This window comes from Pygocentrus nattereri, chromosome 26, assembly GCF_015220715.1.
Source record: "Pygocentrus nattereri isolate fPygNat1 chromosome 26, fPygNat1.pri, whole genome shotgun sequence".
Taxonomy (NCBI): domain Eukaryota; kingdom Metazoa; phylum Chordata; class Actinopteri; order Characiformes; family Serrasalmidae; genus Pygocentrus; species Pygocentrus nattereri.
Window position 1 is genome coordinate 26254640 of NC_051236.1, and position 22485 is coordinate 26277124.

Consider the following 22485-nt stretch of genomic DNA (forward strand, 5'->3'; position numbering starts at 1 on the left):
GTGACTGCCACTGCAATACCTTCACTTCACCTTCATTACCTAAACCATTTTGCTGCAATTTTGGAAGCATGCTTGAGGTCATTTTCTATTTGGAAGACCCATTTTCACTCAGGCTTTAACGTCCTAGCTGATGTCTTGAGATTTTGTGTAAATCTCTCCACATATTTTTGCTTCCTTGCCATCTGTATTGTGAAGGGCACAAGTCCCTCCTACAGCAAAGCACCTCTGCTAACAGAATGCTGTTTCCAGTTTGGGAAGGTGTACTTTGGCTTGCATGCCTCCTCCTTTTTCTTCCTTACATAACAATGGTCATTATGGCCAAACGGTTCCATTTTTGTTACATCAGAGGACATTTCTCCAAAAAGTAAGATCTTTGTCCCCATGTGCAGTTGCAAACCAATGAAGTACATTCATGTGTAGAAGACAGAGCATGTCTCTTTCTTAAATGGTATGATGGCTCTGTGGTCCCAGTGTTTCAGTTGTGTATTATTATTAAACTTGCATCATTTGATCAGATGAACATGGTACCTTCAGCTACCTACCTAACTCTAATAGAAGCCGTTTGCTTCTGCTTTAAGTGTAATGTAAATAATAATGTAACTAGGTCCCAGTGCTTTGTTGTCATGAAATTGCTGGCAGTTGGTTTTGTCTTTAACAAGCACATGTGGGCAGTAAAAACTGGTAATATTTCTTCAATAAAGTAATTTCTTTTTGATACATCGCTTGGCACAAGCTTCTAAGAAACTTACCTTGTAATAGCCCCTAAGCAGTGGTCACCAGCCCTGATTCTGGAGATCTTCTTGCCTGTGGAGTCTAGTTCCACAGGGATGGGGGTGCGGGGCAGCATATTAGATTGTGGTTGGAAATAAACTCAACAGGAAAGTATCTCCAGGAGGAGGGTGACCGCTGCTCTAAGGCATAATGCTTTGTAGTGCTACAGTGAGGTACAAAACTTTTTGCTGTCCAAACCTGTTTAGACTGTTCTACTCAATCCAGATGTGAAGTGATGGTGATTAATTACTACATAAATTGTGGTAATGCACAGTACTCCACAAGTAAATAATTTATTTCTTTATGGCACCAAATAGTGATAAGTCCTGTATCCTATACTTACAATTTAAACTTGATGTCAGTGGCCCATCAGGCAGCATCTTTTGATGGCTCCTGTGTGGCTCTGTCTCATTCATGAGACCAGTCTCATGATTTGTCATAATGCCTGTAGAGGAACAAAGAGCTACTGTCATGTCGTAACCTAGGTTCGGTCTCTTCCACTGCTCTGTTAACCCTCACTGATGTGCATGGATGGACATTGGATTAGATCTCGTCAGAACAGAAGACAATAAGAGTAGTCAGAAATGGCTATGCTCTCAGCTCTAGGATCTTTCAAAAGGTCCTGGTTGTTGAGCAACTAACTGGTTGATTTTTAGCAACTGACCTTTCCTTTAGTTCAACTTAAACTAACTTTCAAGAGCAGTTTGCAACCTTTGTATAGTACTACATATATAGCCACCAGGGCAGAGCGTCATTCAGTATCTAGTCCATCTTGTCAGCATTAGTGAACTTGCCTGTTCCAAAATCCAGACTGCTGATTGGCTGTCTGATTTCCATTTCATATGCATGTTATTAATGTCAGAGCTTCTTGATTAGTCTGCAGTCCAATGAGGCCAGTAAATATACTCACCTCCAGCACCAGCAACTCATTCTCTTTTCTTGTTTAAGCCATACCCACTCAGTTTGTAATTTAAAACAAGGTATACAAAAACAGTCAATGCTTTGCTAGAATTTGTAAGTTTCAAGTCTCTTTTTGTTTTTTGCTTTTTGTTTCTTTTTGTTTTCTTTTCTTGAATAATTATAGAGATGTCGGACTTTTTTGTTTTTTTTGCACAGCCAATTAGTACATTCTTTCCAAGTAGAAATTGAAAGTAGCATTGGGTTGAAAAGTTTTACTCTTATTTATTATGAAACTAGCAAAGGTTGTTACTTCTGATGGGTCTTACTTGGTAATATCTTTTGCAAGTGAGCACTTATACTTAGTAGTTGGATACAGAAAAAATAGTGAACAAAAAGGATGAATAAATCATAAATTAGCAATTAATTATCAGCTAAAATTTCTTGATCATGACAAGCCTAGATATAATCTTGTACAGGGAATTTAAAAAGTGCCTGTGATGTTAACAGCTGGCATACAGTGGATTTCAAAATATTCAACCCCCTTTAGTATTTAGATTGATCTGGATTACAAATGACACGTACACAAATTGTACTCACCAGTTTTTTATTGTAAAATGATATACCCTTAAATGGAGATTTTCATTCATTCTTCCTTGCAGATTTGCTTCAGGCTGTCCAGGTTGGTTGCATGACTCCTGTGGACCACAACTTTTAAATACTTCCAAAGGCTCTCAGTTGGATTTCGATCTAAACTTTGACTTGGCCATTGGAGAATATTCATCTTTTGGTTGTACCTCCACTAATGTGCCATTTTGGCCTTGTGCTCAAAGGTGAAGCTCTTTCCCAAGCTGTAGCAGGCTGAGGTAGATTGTCTTTTAGTATCTCTCTGTGTTTTGCACTGTCCATCCATCCTTCAGTTTTAACAAGGTGTTCAATCTCCGCCGAGGAAATTCACCAACGCAATATGATGTTGCCACCCCCAACAATCACTGTTGCGCTTTATTGTTGTAAATTTTAGCCTAAAAGCTCAATTTTTGTTTCGTCTAACCACAAAACCTTTTCAGCTGCATCACTCCATTACTTACTTTTCTTTCCATTACAAACTCTACATATGCTTTGATGTTTTTGGCTTCTTTCTAGCCATCCTTCCATACAGGCCAGTTGTATGCAGAGCTCTTGATATCGTGACTGGTGCACCTTCACACCACTGTCAACCACGTAGCTCCTTAAAAGTGATTGTTGGCCTTTCTGTGGCTTTGCTCACAAGACTCCTTGCTCTGATGCCGAGTTTTGAGAGACGGCCTTATCTAGACAGTGCCTGGTTGGTGATGTGCAGCTTTCATTTCCTCACAATTGATTCAGCAATGCTCACTGGGATATCCAAACACTTGAATATTATTTTATTGTCTCTTCCTATATTGTACATTTCTTTAACCTTATCTATAATTTCTTTAGAAAGCTCTTTGGTCTTCATTTTCACAGCTTTTCTTCAGCTTCAGTCTAGCCAGTGGTACTTAAACTAATGGGGTCTTTAGTCCAGAAAAGGCTTTTTTATTAATGATTCACCAGTAGAGGCTAGTTGTAGTCCAGTTCTGTCCTCGTTAGGTCTGGATTAAGTATCTTTCTTCTTTGTAAACTTTTAAGATTCCACTGCAAGGACATTGAATACTTCACTTCAAATTTTAAATAATTGTTGAGCGTCAGTCTTTTTGATAGAACACATACCGTATACAGTACCAAAAACACAGTACAAAATATCAAAGTGTCATTTGTAACCCAGATAAATTTGATGACTTTTCAGAGGTACTCTAGACCTATTATCCATATCCAGTTTATAATATCCTTATCTGAATTTGTATTACAGCAGAAACTTGAGCAGAACAAATTGCTTCCTAACAGCATTCACCCATGTAAGCCAATAGCTCATCAACAAAGTAGGTTAATCAAATCAATCAGGGCTGAATTGTAATCTCAGATAGTATTGAGTGCTCTGCTATTGCGTTGTGTATGGCTTTGGCCACCGAGGTCAAGCTGAGGACCTGTGGTTGCCATAGCACTGTTCTCTGAGGAACCCATCCTAACTTAATTAAGGCCTTGTTAAATCAGAGTGCTGGGAACACAGATTGAGCCACGTGACAGTTGAACTGAACCGGATGTCGTCTCATGCGACTAGCTTGTCTGAAGTTTAGAGTGGTTTGTACCATAGGCTCATGCTATGTGCTGAAACTCTGAACTGATAGCAGCCTGTCTTTTTGTGGTTTCATATGTCCTATCGCTGATGTTTTCTGTGCACTTATTTGTCTGAGCATAAAGCACATCCAGTACAGTGATTACATTTCTCTTTTCACCAGACACCAAATTGCAACCAAATCTAATGTTGTAAAATTGCATTATGAGTAAATATTACTATGATGGGGATGGGTAGAGCAGGCCAGTGGGCATTAAAGGTCCAAATGTGCCATTGCCACACATAAAGATGGGTCTTTAAAAGCAAAATTGTTGATGCTGTCAACATATGAGAAACTACAATAGCCTGTAACCAATTATTTTTGAGCCCATTGCTTGTTAATTAAGATTTCTCCACGGTAGACCTACATATCTGTTAATAGCCATGACTTGAGAGACTCTGAACCTGGAGCTAGTGTGAAGCCAGACACTGATGTCAGGGTGTTATGAAGTAATGCAGCGTCACCTAAGCAGCTATTTTTACAGAAGAGGCACACACATAGCTTTGTCTGTCAAAGAAAACAGGCTATAATGTTCTTTTCACCACTCCAAACCCCAGAGTGCCCATAAGGTCATTGCTTAAACTGGTTTTTTGAAAACAAGTACCACTATGCCCTGATCGACTTTGCTTACAGCTTTTTGGATAATAAACAGCTGCTGTACTTCTCCTCTCGTAGCGTGTCTCTGTGTCCTCAGGGACACAGGACACTACTGCAGCACAAATGGAAACTTTCATCAGACTCAGAAGAACTGATCGTACAACGGAACACTTTCACAGTCTTTCTCTCTATCTTTTATTCCATCTTTTCTTTCTGTCCTACTTAATTTCTCTTTTTGTTAGAGCAACATCGAGAAGACAGTAACATTGTGTGAAGGGAACGCTTGGTGAAGTTGCGGCTTATTGTCCCTCACCCGTGTAGCCATGTGATGTCATGTCCCCTGTTATTGATGTTCTCTCTGTTTAGACTGTAATGGGCACCAAAGGGGGGGAAGCAGCATGTAAGTGCTTTGCGCATGTCTATCTGTCTCTGCCAGTGAACACACAGGCTGAACCATGGATTTAATCTACCAACAGCAGAGCTCAGTTAGACTTCAGTGCAGCCTTTGACCTTCCCCATGTTTTGACCTGATGTTTTAGTATACTCCGTTTTCATATGGCATATGTTGAAGAGGTGGGCTGAAGAGGTGTTCTTAAAACATTTAGTACTTACACTGGACATTGGAGTTACTCAGCAGTGCCTGTCTGGCCTTATTTTATTCTCCACAAAAGCCTGTAGTCTGCGTGTGAACATGGTTGGTAGCGCTCAGCGGGGCTCATTAGAATGAAATTAAGCTCACTGGCTGTAGGTCACTTGTGGGTAACTAATGCAATTACAGAGAGCCGACTCTGGCTGGGAATTTTTTTTCATCCGCCCGCAAATCTCTCCCAATTTCCGTCTCCCTGTGAGCAGCTCTGGTGACTGTGTGTGCATACATTTGTGATTGTATGGCATTCTCCCACACATGTAAGCTTATGAAAGTGTCAATTCTGTGCAAAAGTCAGAATCCACCCTTCATTTATTTAGTTTCCTGTCAGAATGGCCATTAACCATGGTCTTTATTTTTCAGGAGATATTTCTGATGAGATTTAAGATGATGCAGTTTCATTAGGCAAAGAAAAGCAGAAGGAAAATGATCAAACATCAAACAGCTTTCATCTTTGAGAGGGAGGGAAAAAAAATCAAGCTATCGAGGAAACAAAATCGTTGCTACATATCTGAAAGAATTCGAAAAAATCCACAGGTGTTTTCTGTCTTATCCATCCACTGTGAGAAGATCTCAACACTGAGTCTGGAAGGATGTGTAGCTGTTACTGAGAAAAGGAAACAGACAAAAGGGAAAAATTGCACTATATTACCGAAACTGGTCATCGGAGTTGTGCAGTAAGGGATTGTGGATGAGCGTTATTGGGATTACTTGCAGAAAATGCAACAAACTTCTAAGACTGAACTTCTTTTTAAAAATGTCTCCAAGAAGCACTGAAAAATTCAGATACTTAGTAGATGCTTCCATGTAGTTTTCTGTTAAAGGTTTTTGCTGAAAAATTGATCACTTGTAATTAATGACTTTTCCACAGTTGCTTTGTTCGTATGTGTGGTGCTGTATGTGTTTATAAAGGAAATGTAAAGGTAGCACTTACAATGTACGTTTAGGTTTTTCTGCTGGATTCACAGACCCTGTATTCATTTGCATTCATATGCGTAGGATCCAAATGATTGTGGAGGGCGTGTTTAAAGTGTAAAATATTAATTTGCATGCCTGTGACATTTTGTGCATGAATGCTGCAGTGGTGGGTGCTATTCCAAGATGAAATTGTTAGAATAAAAAAAAAAAGTGCTATAATTTGCTTAATTAGACTGGATTTGCAGTTGAAAGAATAAAACTTGAACGAATTCCCCGGCAGGAACATTTCACTCTTTCCCCTCTGACAGAAGAAAAATGACATGGCTGTCGTCATGTCTCGTCCTGGACTGGTAAACTGGAAATGATCAATGATGCATACAGAGCCTACGAAACAAAGCACATTTTTCGATTGAACAAAATGAAGTGGAAGGATACTGTTACAGTGGTGTAGCCGTGAGATGTTTGCCTGTTTTTCCTAGTCTGGTGAAGAGAGGAATGTAATGACTGTCTAGTAGGATTCACTCTATAACAGCAGATTACTGCACAGCCTCAGATGGTTTACCATGTGCTTTAATGGGGCTTATTTTCACTTAAACAGTAATTCACAATAATAACTTTCCTTCCGCGTATGTGTGGTCGTTCTCAAACGTTAAACTCTTTTAACCTTATAATAATGTGTTGTCGTTGTGTGTGGTCTCAAGAGACCTACATGCTCTTGAGATGGTGAGAATGTTTGGGATCAAGCCAAAATGAAGACTGAAAGATTTGGGAAAGCTTGTTGTTCTTAATTTTCTTTGAAGCTTATTTACATTTGGATGACCCCTCCCCCGAGAGTAGCAGCAAGAGGGGGGAGCGGATCACGTTTCCTCATGGTGGAGATTAGCGGAGGACAGTAGAGCCGATGGGCTGTGTCCTTGGGAACGTTTCATTTTATCATGTTCCATTTTAGCCTCGGCTAGTTAGCCAGCTGAGCTTTGAATGAAAAACACATGTGAGCAAGAATTAAAGTCAAGACCTAGTATTAGTCCAGCGTTTTACAGGAAGGGCAGTGAAATGGCAACTTTGTGTTCAGCAGCAGCAAGAAAAGCCTGACTATATTGACTGCCTCCTTCCACTGAGGGCCTTGGCACTGAGTGATATATCGGTATACCAGTTTCAGTGTCATACAACAATATTGATTTTGTTTTGTGTTGATGGATATCAGAAACTCAAGTCTATGTCATTTGCTGGGTGTTTGAGAATGTTTTCAAAGAACAGTTCAAAATATATACATAAACACTGAATTAATAGTCTTTTCTTTCTGAAAATCTAGTTTGCGTCTAGGTAAAGAGTCATCTGCATGTTTCAGTCATTAAGAGGTCTCAGATTTCTTTACAGTACTATTGATAGGAATCAGGTATTGCAATGTCTACAACACAGATGTAGCCATTTTATTTACTAAATGACCAGTGAGTCAACTTGTGTCTGAGCTTTTTTTATTTGTGATGTTGTTAATGGTAAAACGTTGGTGGCTGAAAAAGTTTGCTTTTTGGGGACTGGAGGAGGGATTACCGTTTTCCCTGATGGCACTTTTTTGATGGTGCGTCTCAAAACCATCATACAACAATGTTGTTCAAACGGAGAATTTCACATCAAGACTGAATGACCGTTCATATATTCAATGCTTAGAATATTGTCCTAATCAAAGTCTCCTCTTGATAGAAATTTAATAGAAGCTCCACAAAATAAAGCAAATTGCAGGTTTGTGAGACATTCTTTTAGCAGAGTAGTGGCACTCAGGAAGCAAGGGTTCATTAACTTCATTATTGAGACTGACGTCATACTGTATTCCCCCCAAAGTTCTCCATATAGATGTGTGATGCATGAGAGATGTGATTAGTCTTTTTTCCTGTAGGCTAGAACTGCAGTTTGAAACGATTATTAAATGTTAACACTGTGAGGACTCTCTTTCTGTTTTGCTGCATTACAACATGCTCAGAATGTTGAGTATTCCGCTCTATGCCAGCCTGTTGCTTCTTAAAGATACAGAGTTTGGTGAGCCACTGGTTTTCACAGAGACTGGGTTGGTCAAACCAGTGCCCATTCCAGTCAGTTTCATTGGATTTAATTTTAGTCTCTTCATGTTACTCATTTCCAGATTGAATACTTAAGAGTTTTTTTTTTTTTTAAGGTTATTAAGCAACCTGAATGAAGTTATTTGATAATTGTGCTTGCCTCAGAGTCAGCAAAGAGGACTGTTGGTGTAGATGAGGTAGCATTAACTTCTTTTTTTCTATGAACAAGCATTTTCTGTAATTTGATACTTAACAATGAATGAGAAATAATCTGATTCTTCAGCCTTTATGCGCTTGAGCAGTCATCACAAGTGCATTTATTGTCTAGACTCTATTGTCGTGTAAAGGAAACACTGCAGGTCTGGCAAGGTCTTTCCACCATGGTCTTGGTTTATCCGATTGTTTTCACAGCAGTGTTAGTAAGCCGTCTTCATGCCTTTATGCTATTGTCCCGTGTGCTCTGTTACAGGAAATTGCGCGGCATCTACGGCCCACAACTTTACGAGCGCTCTACGGCAGAAACAAAGTGCAAAACGCTGTCCATTGCACTGACCTTCCAGAAGACGGTTTACTGGAGGTGAGCCGTTTCGCATCTTAGTCAGTCTTTTGTTTCAGTAACTGCGGCACTGTAGGCTAGACAACTTTGATAACGCTCAACGTTTGTTTGCCTTCATGAATAATTCTGCATCTCATGTGAGGCCAAAGCACCAAGTCTCATGACTGTCCACTGTAGGCTGAATCAAACCCACCGCATAATCTCTCCTGGAAAGGGAAAGCAGGAGAACAGGGCTAGATTGAGTCGGTGGGAGGGAGGCAAAGGCATTGTTTTGTCAAGGAGTGGGTTTGGCCCTTTCTACGTCATTTTCACGCAAGCTCCTGATCTGTCCAGCCCCTCTTAACAAACGAGTCCTTGTTAATCATTTGCCTGCTGACCGGCTCAGCTACCACATTCCAAGAGCCTGAGAGAGGCCATGCACACACATCTACACCGAGACCACTCTCTCAAACTCAAACACACACACACACACACACACACACACACACAAAAGCCCTCTAGTCCTTCACAGATGTGTGTTCAGGGAAAGTTAATTGTTTAGAAATAAACCAAGCTGTCTATGTGAGGAATTGCTTTGATAGTTAAAATGAAGTGCTACATTTGTGGCTCCACAAACAAATTTAATCTAACAAATACTGTTTTTTTAAAGACTGTGCACCTGATATGATTACATTTTGCTGTTCTTATATATGATGTGGTATTTTCTGTCTTGCAGGTCCAATATTTCTTCAAGATATTAGATGGATGAAGCATTTATACATATTTTTTGATAATATTTAATAAACAAACAAAAAACAATTTGACAACAGCCTGGTTGTTTGTACATTTATTTGTTTAGGTCTTACCCGGATTAAATAAAACAACAAGAGCAGATGTGTAACTCCTGACAGGTGTTCTGGTGTTCAGCATTGACTTTTAAGCACTTTTAACATCAACAAAACATCCTATTACACGGGGGTACTGCATTGTATCTGATAAGTTTCTAACCTTTGACCAGTGACTTTGGTATCTGGATTCATACAATACACTTTTTTCCTGCAGAAAAAAATTGTACAACTGCATAAATATAAAATTCTTCCACCATGTAAATGGCTAAAACATTCATTAGAAAGTTACACCACGTCATGTGATGTCTCCAGCAAAAAACAAACAAACAAACAAAAAAAAACAACAAAAAAAAATTAAATTAAAGCACTGAGTTGCCACGGTGACCGCAGGGAGGAACAGTCCTCCGTTCTAGCATGGAGTTATCCTCCAGACTAGATACACACAGTTCTACACTTAAAAGGAAAAAAGAAAGTAAAAGCCTTATACAGAAAGGACATTAATCCTAAACTCCCACACTGCAAGATGATCAAATGAAAAGAGAAAAGGTGATGCAAAAATGTATTTTCCCCAAAATCAACAAAAAAAAGTAAAAAGAGAAGGAAAAAGAATTCCATGGAGTGCAGTCACTTACTCACATACGGACCTGGGGATATCAGCGCGTACCATGCCAGTATTTTTTTTTTTTTTCATTTATTTATTTTTTTAAGTGTACGAATAGAAACACACAGCCACGCACAAACTTCCTCACTCTCTTCCTCACACACCGAGACACCCATACACCTTGGACCACTAAGCTTACTCACATAAGACGACAAAAATTATAACATGGCTTGGAAAGGACCATTGTATGCGACTACTGCACTGCACACTCCAAAAATATATAGAGAGACCACGCTAGGCAGAAATACTCAGGGACAGAAACACTGCTCGCTACATCAGTAGTGGAATTATAATTTACAGTAATGAATGAATGAATGTCCCATGGCTCAAGGAATATTCTCATTTACAGTAGAATAAATACTTTGCTATTGCTACTCCTGTCATTTACATTCTAACCCTAGACATATGCAGAGAAAGCTAGTGTAAAGCATACAGATTAAGTGTAGGTCCCGTATGTTATGAAAGTTTGTTCAAGACTAGTCGTGTTTTTTTTTGTTTTTTTATTTGAACTCATTTTTCTTTTTTATTTCTCTAAATTATTACGTTTTGAAATGGGCAGAGTAAAAGTGCTATTTTTATAGCTAAGGTCATGACTTGATCAAGAGTTTGAGGTCAAAGCGTCCCTGATAACGGTCCTTCTCGCTGTAATCAATGTTCTCTCCGTATACTTTGCACTCAATACGCAGCTCCTCATTAAGAGTAACGTTGGTGAACTGGATAGCCACCAGAGGCTGGAGGTACTGAGGGTGTAGCAGCTTGCCATAGTAAGGATAGTACTGGAGTGGGAAACCATTGCCCAAGCCATAGTACTTAATCTCTCCGATTTTCCCAGCATCTTCTTCTCTCTGCACAGGGGAGAAAAAAAAAGGTATTAGTGCCAGAATACAGATCTACATTATTGGTAAATCTCAACATTCAAACAAACAAACGTCAAAATCACACAGACTGAGGATTAAATGGCTAGTTGACTAGGAAAATGTTGTATACCAGAATGCGGGATTTGTACCTTGTTGGTGCAGTAGATAGGAATCAGATTTGGCTGTAAATATCCTTGGGCAGCTGCCGGGAGAGATGCATTGGATGCTGGAGGCTGAGGAAGAAAGAAGATAAAGTGAGCTAAGTGAAACCAAATACCTCACCTAAATCCATTAGACAGTGGTGTACATGCATACATGTATGCAAATTATCTTCACAACAGATAATCAAATCATATATCTGATTCAAGTGGAAACATTTCTTGTCTTATTAAAAGATTAAATACAACATGAAATCAGAATTTGATCAATAATTTTTATTTTCTGTATGGTACATGCTTGGTAATGGGTAAAACAACTTGGTTAACACAGTTCTTTTATCTTGCATCATGCTAAATATCACTTGGATTTTAATCAAGTGTATTATACTATGGTCTGACTACCACATGGGCTACCACCACTGTGCTTTTCTGTATGTGTTAATCGTGGAGTTGCTTATTATTGGTACGAGTTACATTGACGTCCTCTAGGTACAAAGGACCTAACTGTAAAACTCACCCTCGGCCTGAAGTTGACAATCCTATTGAGCTTTACGATAAGACAAGGCTTGCCGTCCTTAAAGCCAAATGATTTGTCGTCCGTGCCTGAACAGGAACGCAGCAACGTTCTACTGAATCGGCAGGCCTTCCTAATACCTATGTCACTCTCCAGTTCTCCACGGTTCCTGTATCCTTCAGGAGTTGCTAAATGCAGAACAAAACAAAGCACGTCAGTTCAAATATTCAAGTTCCTAACACAGCAGTGAGCATCAGCAAGCTATGTGGAAATACAAGTGAAGATGATATGGGAAGAATTCAGTGGTCAGATTTCAAATTCCTTCCTATGGAACATGTTAGAATACACCAGAGATGCCTCATGTCCATGGGATATACAATCATGCTGTCATCCCACTGGTGCAATCTAATATATTCTATGTAGACTTTTTATACACAAGAAAATTTTTGCCTGAAGGGTCAACTGTGATGTCATTCATTTTTAGCTATGTTCTTTTCAGAGCTTTTTAGCAAACTCCAACTGTACATCATCACTGTGCAAAGAAAAACAAGTATCATGATAACTGGTAATAAACAGTATTTTTTCAGAAGGGCAAAATGTTCTTTATTTTTAATTTAAGATAATGTAATGGGATTTATTCCAATTTATTCCAATTCTGTAGTATTGCCATAAGTCCAAACAATGTAAAGGACATGTGCTGTGCTTATACAATGTAGAAAAATAATTTTGGGGGGAAAACTTTGTTTTTGTACTGTATTGGTACAGCAACACTATGCAACAATTTGTTACAACTAGCACATCCAGTACTTTAGTTAGCCTTCAATGGAAATATAATGTGGAAATTCTGCATACCACCACAGTCTTCAAATTTTTGAATATCAGTCTGCTTTTCATCCTTGTATGGCTCCAGCAGTTCCCTCAAGTTTCTTATATAGGGGTCGAAAGAGTTATCATCCTGCTTGCTGAAAGAGATCTCTGCCTTCTCTGAGCGTGGTGTGTGTGATAGGCCTGAGGAGAGAGAAGTAAAGACGTGCTGTAGTTTGGCAGAAGCCAGAATGCACATTGTGATCTAACAGACCAGTTTTCATAAAAATTAAAATTTGTACTGAACTAAGACAATGTTAGTTCAAAAGAAAGAACATGGCAAAGGTTAGACCACTGTATTTATACATATGTACAAACACACACACGGTTTTGTTTTTACTATTTTGGTATACTAGTGTAGATCGCTCCTCTCCGTTAGTCAGCAGACAATGGAATACAGCACGGTAACCAAGGCACAGGCAACAAATCCATTCATTGTCATGGAAGTTAGCTATTCAGATGAACCTCATGTTCTCAGCCTGGCAGTAATTTTCCACCCAGCTCATGCACAAGGCCAAATTGGGGCGTGGCATGAGCAGAGCCTGTAAGGGAGAACGAGTGGGAGGAACAGTTGTATCGTTTGTAAGGTCATGATTCTTCTTAACGGTCTTAGCATGGATGTGCACTTCCCTGCCACTCTGACACACAACAAAAAAAATACAACACATTTCAAAGAAAAAAAAAGGCTTTTTTGGCAAGTATTTTGTTAACTTACAGACTTAGCCACACACTCTCTCAGCCATCCCGCCCCCACCCCCACCCTCACGTGCTTCTCTCACACAATGGAAACTTTTAGGCCCTGAGAGGAGGGTGGGACTTGAGAGCAGCGAGTGTGTCTACCACCTCCTTCCTTTATCATGGCTTCCAATCGCAGCGCGCTCTGCTGGGCTCCACTCTGCACCTACTCATGTTCCTTCTTTCACTAAATCTATCTGCACAAGGGTTTCAAGGGGGGGAAACAGCACTGGCAGCTGGCTAACGTTCTGTACCTAAGCCAGCCCTTTATGAATGCTGCTAAATATATGCTAAAGCGGCAGTGTGCACTGTGCAAACATTCGTTGGCACAAGACGGTTGAAGCTGGCTGGGCTAATATCTGGCAATAGAGCAATGAGAAACCAAGGAGTGTCTGAACCTCCCCAGAGATTAGGGGAGCAACAGCTTCAAACACCATGCACTGTACCTTTTCTGCTTTCCCTTGGTTTCAAGGTTATTTCATTCTTTATTATTTTTTATTCATTTGTAAAATGGATGTTAAGAAGCTGGATATGCCCTGGGCCTGTGTTGTTCCAGTGACCACCTAACAAGCACACAAACACAGTTCAAAGTGAACTACCATCCCCCCAGCTATAAGAAAAGGCAGCTCTGAGACATCTGATGGCAGTCGTCAAACTGGGAAGAACAGCATTCCCCTCAGAGCTGACAGAGAAAGCCCCGCCAATCTGACAGAAGAGTGAAATGACAAAATGGCTGAAAATATCTTTTGTCTTTCTCCTACCATTCATAACAGGAAAGCCATGACAAGAACATTTAGAGACAGACTGCACGGGCTTGTTGCGAATTCTGAAACCTTCACAGTAAAAACAGGATTATTCTTTTCTCACTACCAAAGCTATGACTAACATACTCTGTCCCACTGATGCCGCTCTTGTCGTTTGTTAAAACCAGGGCTGGTAATGAGGCGCGGGCTTTATAACTTCTCAATTACCAGATAATGTATAGCTGCAAATTCACTAGGCAAATAATAAAGTTAGTAAAAACAGACACTGTTAGCAAAGCATCCTGTAATATTTAAATGAGTGAAATCAATTACAGAGACATGTAGTGACGGATCTGACAGATACTAGTTAAAAATACCAACAGTGTGGCACTACTGTCACAACACTTGATGCTTAAATGTGGTATTTTGCATTTTGGTCCCAACAACAAATAGAGAACTCTGAACACTGACATTTGTTGTCAGTTTTTACAGTTTAAAAACTTGGGTTAATTACCTGGGGGTGCAACTCTGTCCTGGTACGTGGGCTTGTAGTTGCTAAGGGTCAGCATCATAGCCTGGATAGTGCCAATGAAAATTCCAGCCAAGCAGCCATAGAAGATTACGTAGAAGATGAAGATTTTCACTGTAGAGAAAGAAGCAATCGTGTAAGAAACGGCGTGCAGAGTGGCTACATTCAGCATATTTACCCATTCAAAACGAACAGTCTGGCATATCCGTGTGTCCATTATGTGGCCTGTGGACTGGATATTTCATGAAAAGAACACTATGGCTTTATCTTCTTCCAAGTGATCATCAAAACTTTAACGAACCTATGAAAAATTTACTAGAACGGTCAACATCCTCCTACTCACTGTGTTAAATGAAGTGTAAGGTATATCACATGAACATTTAAGCAATAAGTCCTTTTAATCGGATTGTTTTACTCTAGTATTTTGTGCAGTTAAACTCTCAAATCAACGTTAAATGGTGTATTTTGTGCGTCTCACTTTCCCACTCCTATAACAAATTTAACAGAAATGGATTTCCAAATGCACAGCTAAGCAAAATCTGCCATGACATGCAATTCTCGTGACCAGAGACTTCCTGGTTTTTCCATGTGGAGGAAGTTTGCGCTCCCACAGGGGTTGGGGGGGGTAATATGAAGTTAGCAAGTACAACAACACAAGTCCAGATTTTTCAGGAATCTCTCACTCTACTGTGACTGTGACTGACAGTGAGGAGCTGAGTCGAGAAACACAGCACCAGCTTTCAGATCTCACAGATCACAGCCGAAGTCCCCTTAACTCCTGTCAGTTACAGGCCTAGACACAGTGTTAAAAATGCCACAGTTCCCTCCCCAGTGATAACAGAGACAGGTTTAGCTGGTCACAAAAAACGGGTGAGTTCATTTTTGGACCTGGCAAAAAAAAAAAAAACAGGTTACAAATCTTCAGGAAACAAATTTACAAACAATGTTGGACTAGAATAGCTTGAAATGACAAGAGCTTGACGAGTAAGGTAATAAGTCAGTTCCTAGGCCTATTGTCTAACTGGAAAGGGTGTATAAAGCTCATCTTTCATTCTAGGAAATGAAGATAACATGTACGTAGACTTCTCCAGATAACCTTAAATATGCGTAATGTGACAACACATCACCAAGATCCTACACACATTTGACTCATCCCAAAATCTCACAGCAAAAACTCCAGCAAATCTTTTGCTGCCCCTGGCCAGTAAGAGGTGATCGTTAGGTGTATGCTCAGCCTTTCTCACTTCCCTTTGATTTCGGCCAAAGGCCCTCCTCCGTTACATAACGCAAGAGTGAACGGAGTTGCAAAGCTCTGGCGCGCCGTCTTCTCCACAATGTCACAGAAAACACACTTCTGTGTCAGCGGCTTCTGAGCAGCAGAAGGAAGACTCCTCCGGATATTACAAGCCTGTCAAACTTAAAGCGCCAGAGTAAAGACAGAACTTTCAAAATGTGTTCAGCCAATCCACAAAGCCCTCAGTTTAAAAGGAGGCTCACAGATTCAAGTCAAATGTTTTCAAGGCTCTGGGACCATCACATTAGACCTAGTTCACAAGATGAGCGCCTGATGAGGCCTCAGTACAATCATCTCAGTTTTTCTCCCAACCTCTAGAGTTTATTAAACACAGTCACCATACAGCAGTGCTCATTACATCACTGTCTGACTAGCGGAGCTGCGTGAGGGCTCTACAAGTGATCGGTATCGACCCCTGACTTCCCACATGTGCCACAGCATGACAACAGCCACCATTTTACAGGCATCTAACCTACGAACCAGGAGGAGAAGAACAGCATGTTCACTTCTGTCTACTCCGCCTGTTGAATGTAGGCTACGGTCTGAAAACCAGTGTAAGAGTTTATGAAGTAAGTTAAGATGCACCCAAAGCCTCTTCATCACAGTCTGGCCATGAGCAGCCAGAGCAAGACTAGGCCGTGTCTAACCTTAGACCTGGAACAAGGCGTGTGGCCTACAGAGCACAGATGGGCGCGTGTTCAGAACTGATAAACTATCAGCTGTGGAGGGTCTCCCGCCCAAAACAAAGAGCTAACAGCCCACAGTGCGAGACCTCAGGGCAGGAAGACGGAGTGACTGTGTTAAGCCGGTAGTTTTGTGCTGTCTGCACGGCCTGCTGGGCGGAAAGCTGTGAGGTACCGATGGGAACCCAGCAGGCCCGTTCACCTTGACTCACCTTGGGGGGCTGCTGTGTGAATCAAAAGGTTATGGGCTATTGGCCCACCTGGCTATTACTACATAGCAACTGAGCTGTAATTACACACCCGTAATGGTAGCTTAACCTACGAGGGAACAACAAAGGGAACAGTCCAAAAAGTAATACTGTCCATTCTGAGTACCGCAGATTATGGGGTTAATCTGCCTCAACGCCACCGCACGGAAACTCAGCTACTCTGAAAGCCCACCCTCTGACACCGAAAGCCTCCGGCACTGCCTCTTTTCGACACTATCAAAAAAAGCCAGTTATGTCCTTCACAACGACCTTTTTTCTTCCTCAACGGACTCAAACTCAAACCTCCAGTCTACTTTACAGGTCGTCGACCAAGGCAGGTGCGCGCGAGGCTTTCTGAGCGGCTTCACTGCCGCCGTTTCACTACGTGCTCGGTTTGTTCAGCGGCCGACCATTTGAGCGGACTGCTACAGCCCTGCTACACCACGGAGTCACGAGTCGCTTCCTCTGGTACGAGGCAGCGCGAAAGTCAGTCAGGAAAAGCCTGCGCGCGGTGTCTCCGGCTCGCGGCGGCTGGTTACGGCCACGCTACGGGGACGACGGCAGCGTGAGGGCAGCGGGTTTTTTCCTCTCTGAAAACGAAAGTCACGAAGCAGCGCGCGGTGAGGCGAGATCAAACAGGTGCCGAGCGTTTCTCCCCCGCCGGGTTAACCCGCGCCGCGCCGCGCCGCGCTGTTCTACCCCGTCCCCAGACACTGCGCACAGCCTCGCGGTCCCACAGAGCGAGGAAGAAAATGTCGAGCACTTACACCAGCTGCCGCCAGTCCGTCCTAAAAATTCCTTCTTCTCTGAGTTCCACAGAAAGCCCTTCCATCCGCCGTCGCCGTCCTTGTTTGCGGGCATTTTCAGTCGCTTAAGTTCCCTTTGAGTTAGTTTTGTTTCTGGGGGGGTTCACTTGTGGTGAGGTGGTGCCCAGGTACTCACAGCGCCGAGGCTGCTGTCCTCTTTCTCACTTTGTCTGAAAGGACAGTCGTACCCGGCTCGTGGGGCTTGGACCCGCCCGATATATCCTTTCTACACCACCTGACTCCGCCTCCCTCTCTCCGTCGCGCGCTCTCTCTCTCTTTTTTTTTTAAGTTACCTACGAGAGGAGGAGGGCCGAGTCCGACCAATCAGAGACGCGCTCACCATCTGCGTAACGAACTTCGTACGAGGGTTCGAGCCCGGCCGCGCGCCTTTAGCGGGCCCTGCCAGTCAGAGGGGGGGGGGGGGGGGGGTATTTTTGCAATGGCTGTTTGATTCGACCCCCTTAGCGAGCGTCCCGTCCTGTGCGAGGCTCTCTGACACGCCGCGTCTGTGCTCAGTGACGTTGATGTCACGTTCAGAAGCTCCTGTAACTTTACGTTCGAGGTTCCTGTAACCGCCGCTGCAGGAGGCTTAGTCTGGGTGGTGGGTCCCTGTCTGAGGAGCCTTTCTCGCGCAGTAAAGCCTTGACAGAGGCTGTCTGGTCGCACAGGCTGGGTGCTATTCATTCAGCCCGTCACGACTCTTTAACCTGACTGGTGGCCATAACGTGTTTCCCTGTCTGTGTCTCCCAGTCTGGGAACCGGGATTGAATATGAGGGGCAATAGAACGCCGTGAGCTCGTTTTCCATGGTTCCATTCCACCGTTCCACTGTCAGAACGTCTACGCTGTGAGCCTAAAGGGGGCGAATGCGTCACGGTGGCAAAAAGAACCGTTGCTTTATTTGCTTAAACACGCTCGATAGTGGATTAGTTTTCCTGGACTGTCTTTTATTCGCCCAGATGGCGCTGTTTGCGCAAAATGTCTTTTTAGGCCGTTGGAACATCTGGATTCCAGCGGTGCTACAGACATTTCTCTGCCCCTCTTTCTTCTATGTGCTTTATGTGTTTGTCTGAGCCTCGCGCAGAACATGCTGCTGCAGTGCTCTTGGCATGCTGTTCCCACAGTGATCTCTGCTGCACTCAAGGTCAGTAGTGGGAGGGATGAGGCACCTGTAGTGAGTGGAACTGCCCATTTTACGTCTGCACAGATAATCTACACCTTCATTAGAATAAAGGTCATACAGGTCACTGCGATTAGACATGAGATTAGATTAGGTTCAAGAAAAGAGATAATGATCAAAGGAACTGGTAAACAATGTGAATTTAAGATGAGAACTTGAGGGTTTTGACCTATAATATAAACCTACTGTCATTTTGTGGCCATTATAAACAAGCCGCACCTTGAGAAGTCCACTTCGTTTGTTTTTCAGATAGATCTGCTCCTCTGCTCTGGCTGGGAAAGCCCATAAATCATCTACATGGTAGAAAGTGGGGCGATTCGATGTGGCTGATTCAGGCTACATAGCGTGTTATCTTTCCAAGATGCTCCAAAACATCATGTCATATCAGGTGTTTTAGTACCATTTTTATTTTATTACTAAAAGAGGGCAAAAAAGCCAAAAATAAAAATGGCACTGATCGAAGTGGAATAGGATACTCTGGGATGCTGCTAAGCAGCTACTCCAGAACTGACATTACTTTTTTCTGTATTTTTCTTCCCAGAAAGAACACTATTTAATTGAAATATGTGTTTACAGAAATATACAGAACTAAATCAAAATACGTTCACTCTGGGCCTCTATAGGGTCTTTTAGGACGCATGTCATTTTGCCCTTACCCGTACACTGTAACCTGTACACAAATAACCTCTGCTGCCAGTACAAGAACAGATACACCTTGAAATATGCTGATGATACCAGGATTTTGACTCATGTTAATAACTCCAACTGTTGTTAGTCTATGGTGTGGAAAAGTCTTTCTCCTACTGATGTCCAAGAGCCAAGGATGTGGCTTCAGGTGGAATTCACAACACTTGCCAGACATTATTAAAGGTCAGCTGATAGAGTTGGTAGGAAGCTGGATCTGTCTTTGACAAGCAGCTGTGTTTACATCTAAACACTGAGGTATGGAAAAAGGTCAGCAAGAGTGTTTGTTTTGCCAAAGGAAATTCACAAGTTTTAATGTTGATTACACCCTGATGATGCTTCCAAATATTGAAATATTTGGGTGGGGAAATGATATATATAAAAACATATATGAAATTAAATGAGATCCCATTAGGGATTAATATGATTAATATGATTAATATAGGGTTTAATATGATGTCGGCCCACCCTTTGCAGCTATAACAGCTTCAACTCTTCTGGGAAGGCTTTCCACAATGGTTATGAGTGTGTTTATGGGAATTTTTGACCGTTCGCATTTGTAAGGTCAGACACTGATGTTGGATGAGAAGGCCTGGCTCACAGTCTCCGCTCTAATTCATCCCAAAGGTGTTCTATCAGGTTGAGGTCAGGACTTTGTGCAGGCCAGTCAAGTTCTTCCACACCAAACTCGCTCATCCATGTCTTTATGGACCTGCTTTGTGCACTGGTGCACAGTCATGTTGGAACAGGAAGGGGCCGTTCCCAAACTGTTCCCACAAAGTTGGGAGCATGAGATTGTCCAAAATTTTTCTTTCACTGGAACTAAGGGGCCGAGCCCAACTCCTGAAAACAACCCCAAACCATAATCCCCCCTCCACCAAACTTTACACTTGGCACAATGCAGTCAGGCAAGTACTGTTCTCCTGGCAACCGCCAAACCAAGACTCGTCCATCGGATTGCCAGATGGAGAAGCGCGATTCGTCACTCCAGATAACACGTCTCCACTGCTCTAGAGTCCAGTGGTGTTACTTAACACCACTGCATTCAATGCTTTGCATTGCACTTGGTGATGTAAGGCTTGGATGTGCACTATGCACCTCAGCATCTGCTGGCCCTGCTCTGTCATTTTATGTGGCCTACCACTTCGTGGCTGAGTTGCTGTCGTTTCCAATCACCTCCACTTTGTTATAATATCACTGACAGTTGGCTGTGGAATATTTAGTAGTGAGAAAATTTCACGACTGAACTTGTTGCACAGGTGGCATCTTATCACAGTACCACGCTGGAATTCACTGAGCTCCTGAAAGTGTCCCATTCTTTCACAAATGTTTGTAGAAGCAGTCTGCATGTCTAGGTACTTGGTTTTATATATACACTGCACTGTAAATAGGCACACATTCCATTTTCTAGCTGTGCTTACAGGGTCTAAGAAGGTATTCTTCAAATGCCTTTTCCAGTTGATGCACATATACCATTTGAATACCCCTTTAACTGAAGACCTATTAGTCAGTTACTATAAATAAATTATTCAGTAACTACTATGAAACCCATCAGTAAGTTGTGTAGTTTTGAGAACGAGGAATTGTACTGCCCTATATTGGCCTTCATGATGGATTAGTTTTGCAGATACAAAGTTTACCAGTTAGCAAAACAAAATCTAGCACATATCACAGGCCTTATAGACTGCTCACGTTGACTGGTCAAAGATAAGAAGCCAGAGCCTCTGTGTTTACATAGATCAGGGGGTTGGCAGGTCCGTGTCGAGGTGCTGCATACCATTATATGTTGTGGATTGAATCCGGCATGTAGTCTGACTGCCAGAGTCCAGTTCTTTAACAATGCCATAGCTGTGCAACGGGGTGGAAAGATGACATCTTCCTGGACAGAGAACTCTGGACAAGTCTATGGTTCCCACCCCTTATTCCCTGAATAAACCAGCACATTGCTCTCAACTTCAAAACAAAACCCCCAGACAGAGATGGAGAAAGACACAGAGAGTTTGGCAAGCCTTTCACCATCTATTTTTAGTGTTGAGGTTCATTGTGAGCATTTGTGTTGCAATTAGTGTTTAACACTTATTTTGGAGCACACTTAACCCCTTAAACTCAAGGGAACTATGGGCAGTCACTGACTTAAGTTCCTCATTCTCATTAATCCTACTATTAAGTAATTATATGGAAAACAATGCTAACCGACTGGGCTGTTCCCAAGTTATAGGAGTGATTGATAGTCTGGGTCTGCTACTGATAGTCTGGGTCTACTATTGATAGTCTGGGTCTACTAGCAAGTCCTGGACATTTTAGGAGTTAAAGAAATCGAGCTATAGAGCTGTTTAACATCTCTTATAACCATCTCAATAACACTGTTCTGTCTAATTTCATGTGGAGAGCCCCCAGTAGATTATCTGCAGTTGTTCAGTTTATTAACAAGCTATCTCTTGAACATTAGTTCTCAGCAATGTTAGTCTTAGGCTTAAGACCAGGAAGAGGTTAAGGTTAGGGCCAGGTCAAGGTTAGATAGATAGATTTAATAGCAATATGTAAGTTAAATGCAAAATAAGCGTCTATGCAGTGGGCTATCCAAGTAACAGGGTTTCCCCAAGAGGTGTTATATACTATCATAGCCAAGTTTGAATTCCCCCGTTCAAATGACATGTTTTGTTGATTTTCTGACTGAAAATAAGTAAACATCCTCTTCAGGGAACAAACCTCAAAATGCATTTTTGTTTTTTTTTTACTAATTTTAGATCACAATTTCTATTTATTTGCTGAATTGAACATATTGGAAAAATAAAACAGAAAATGGAAAAAACACAGGCCATGTTTTTTTCCCATAGGTTAAATTCAGTTAATAAATAGTAATGGTGCATTAAAATGTACAGAAGTGTGTTCATTGTAGCGGTTGTATTAGTTATGTTTACATAGAAGATCAATGAAACCTATCATTTGTCCAGAGGCACTCAAAATTTGCATACGACTTACAATAGGAACTTGTTCCTCAGGCTTTCACCAAGTTTTGGTGTTTTATTACAC

At 41.7% G+C, this 22485-nt stretch overlaps 2 protein-coding genes across 3 annotated transcripts in view; one reads left to right on the forward strand and one right to left on the reverse strand.

The window, feature by feature from the left end:
* The window catches only part of nme7 (NME/NM23 family member 7), a 49458-nt gene extending 39656 nt beyond the window's left edge, over positions 1-9802 (forward strand). For both annotated transcript variants that reach the window (XM_037534916.1, XM_017698076.2), the window contains exons 11-12: positions 8584-8691; positions 9386-9802. In XM_037534916.1, coding sequence (XP_037390813.1) covers positions 8584-8691; positions 9386-9418 — 141 coding nt within the window. In that variant the 3' untranslated portion in view covers positions 9419-9802. The remainder of the gene's footprint in view (positions 1-8583; positions 8692-9385) is intronic.
* On the reverse strand, positions 9482-17815 carry atp1b1a (ATPase Na+/K+ transporting subunit beta 1a). The gene is made up of 6 exons (XM_017698082.2): positions 17551-17815; positions 14544-14672; positions 12540-12695; positions 11691-11875; positions 11165-11248; positions 9482-11003 (listed from the first exon to the last, which is right to left on the reverse strand). The coding sequence occupies exons 1-6, from the start codon at positions 17642-17644 to the stop codon at positions 10746-10748; spliced, it is 906 nt and encodes a 301-aa protein (XP_017553571.1). The 5' UTR covers positions 17645-17815; the 3' UTR covers positions 9482-10745.
* Between the last annotated feature and the right edge of the window lie 4670 nt (positions 17816-22485).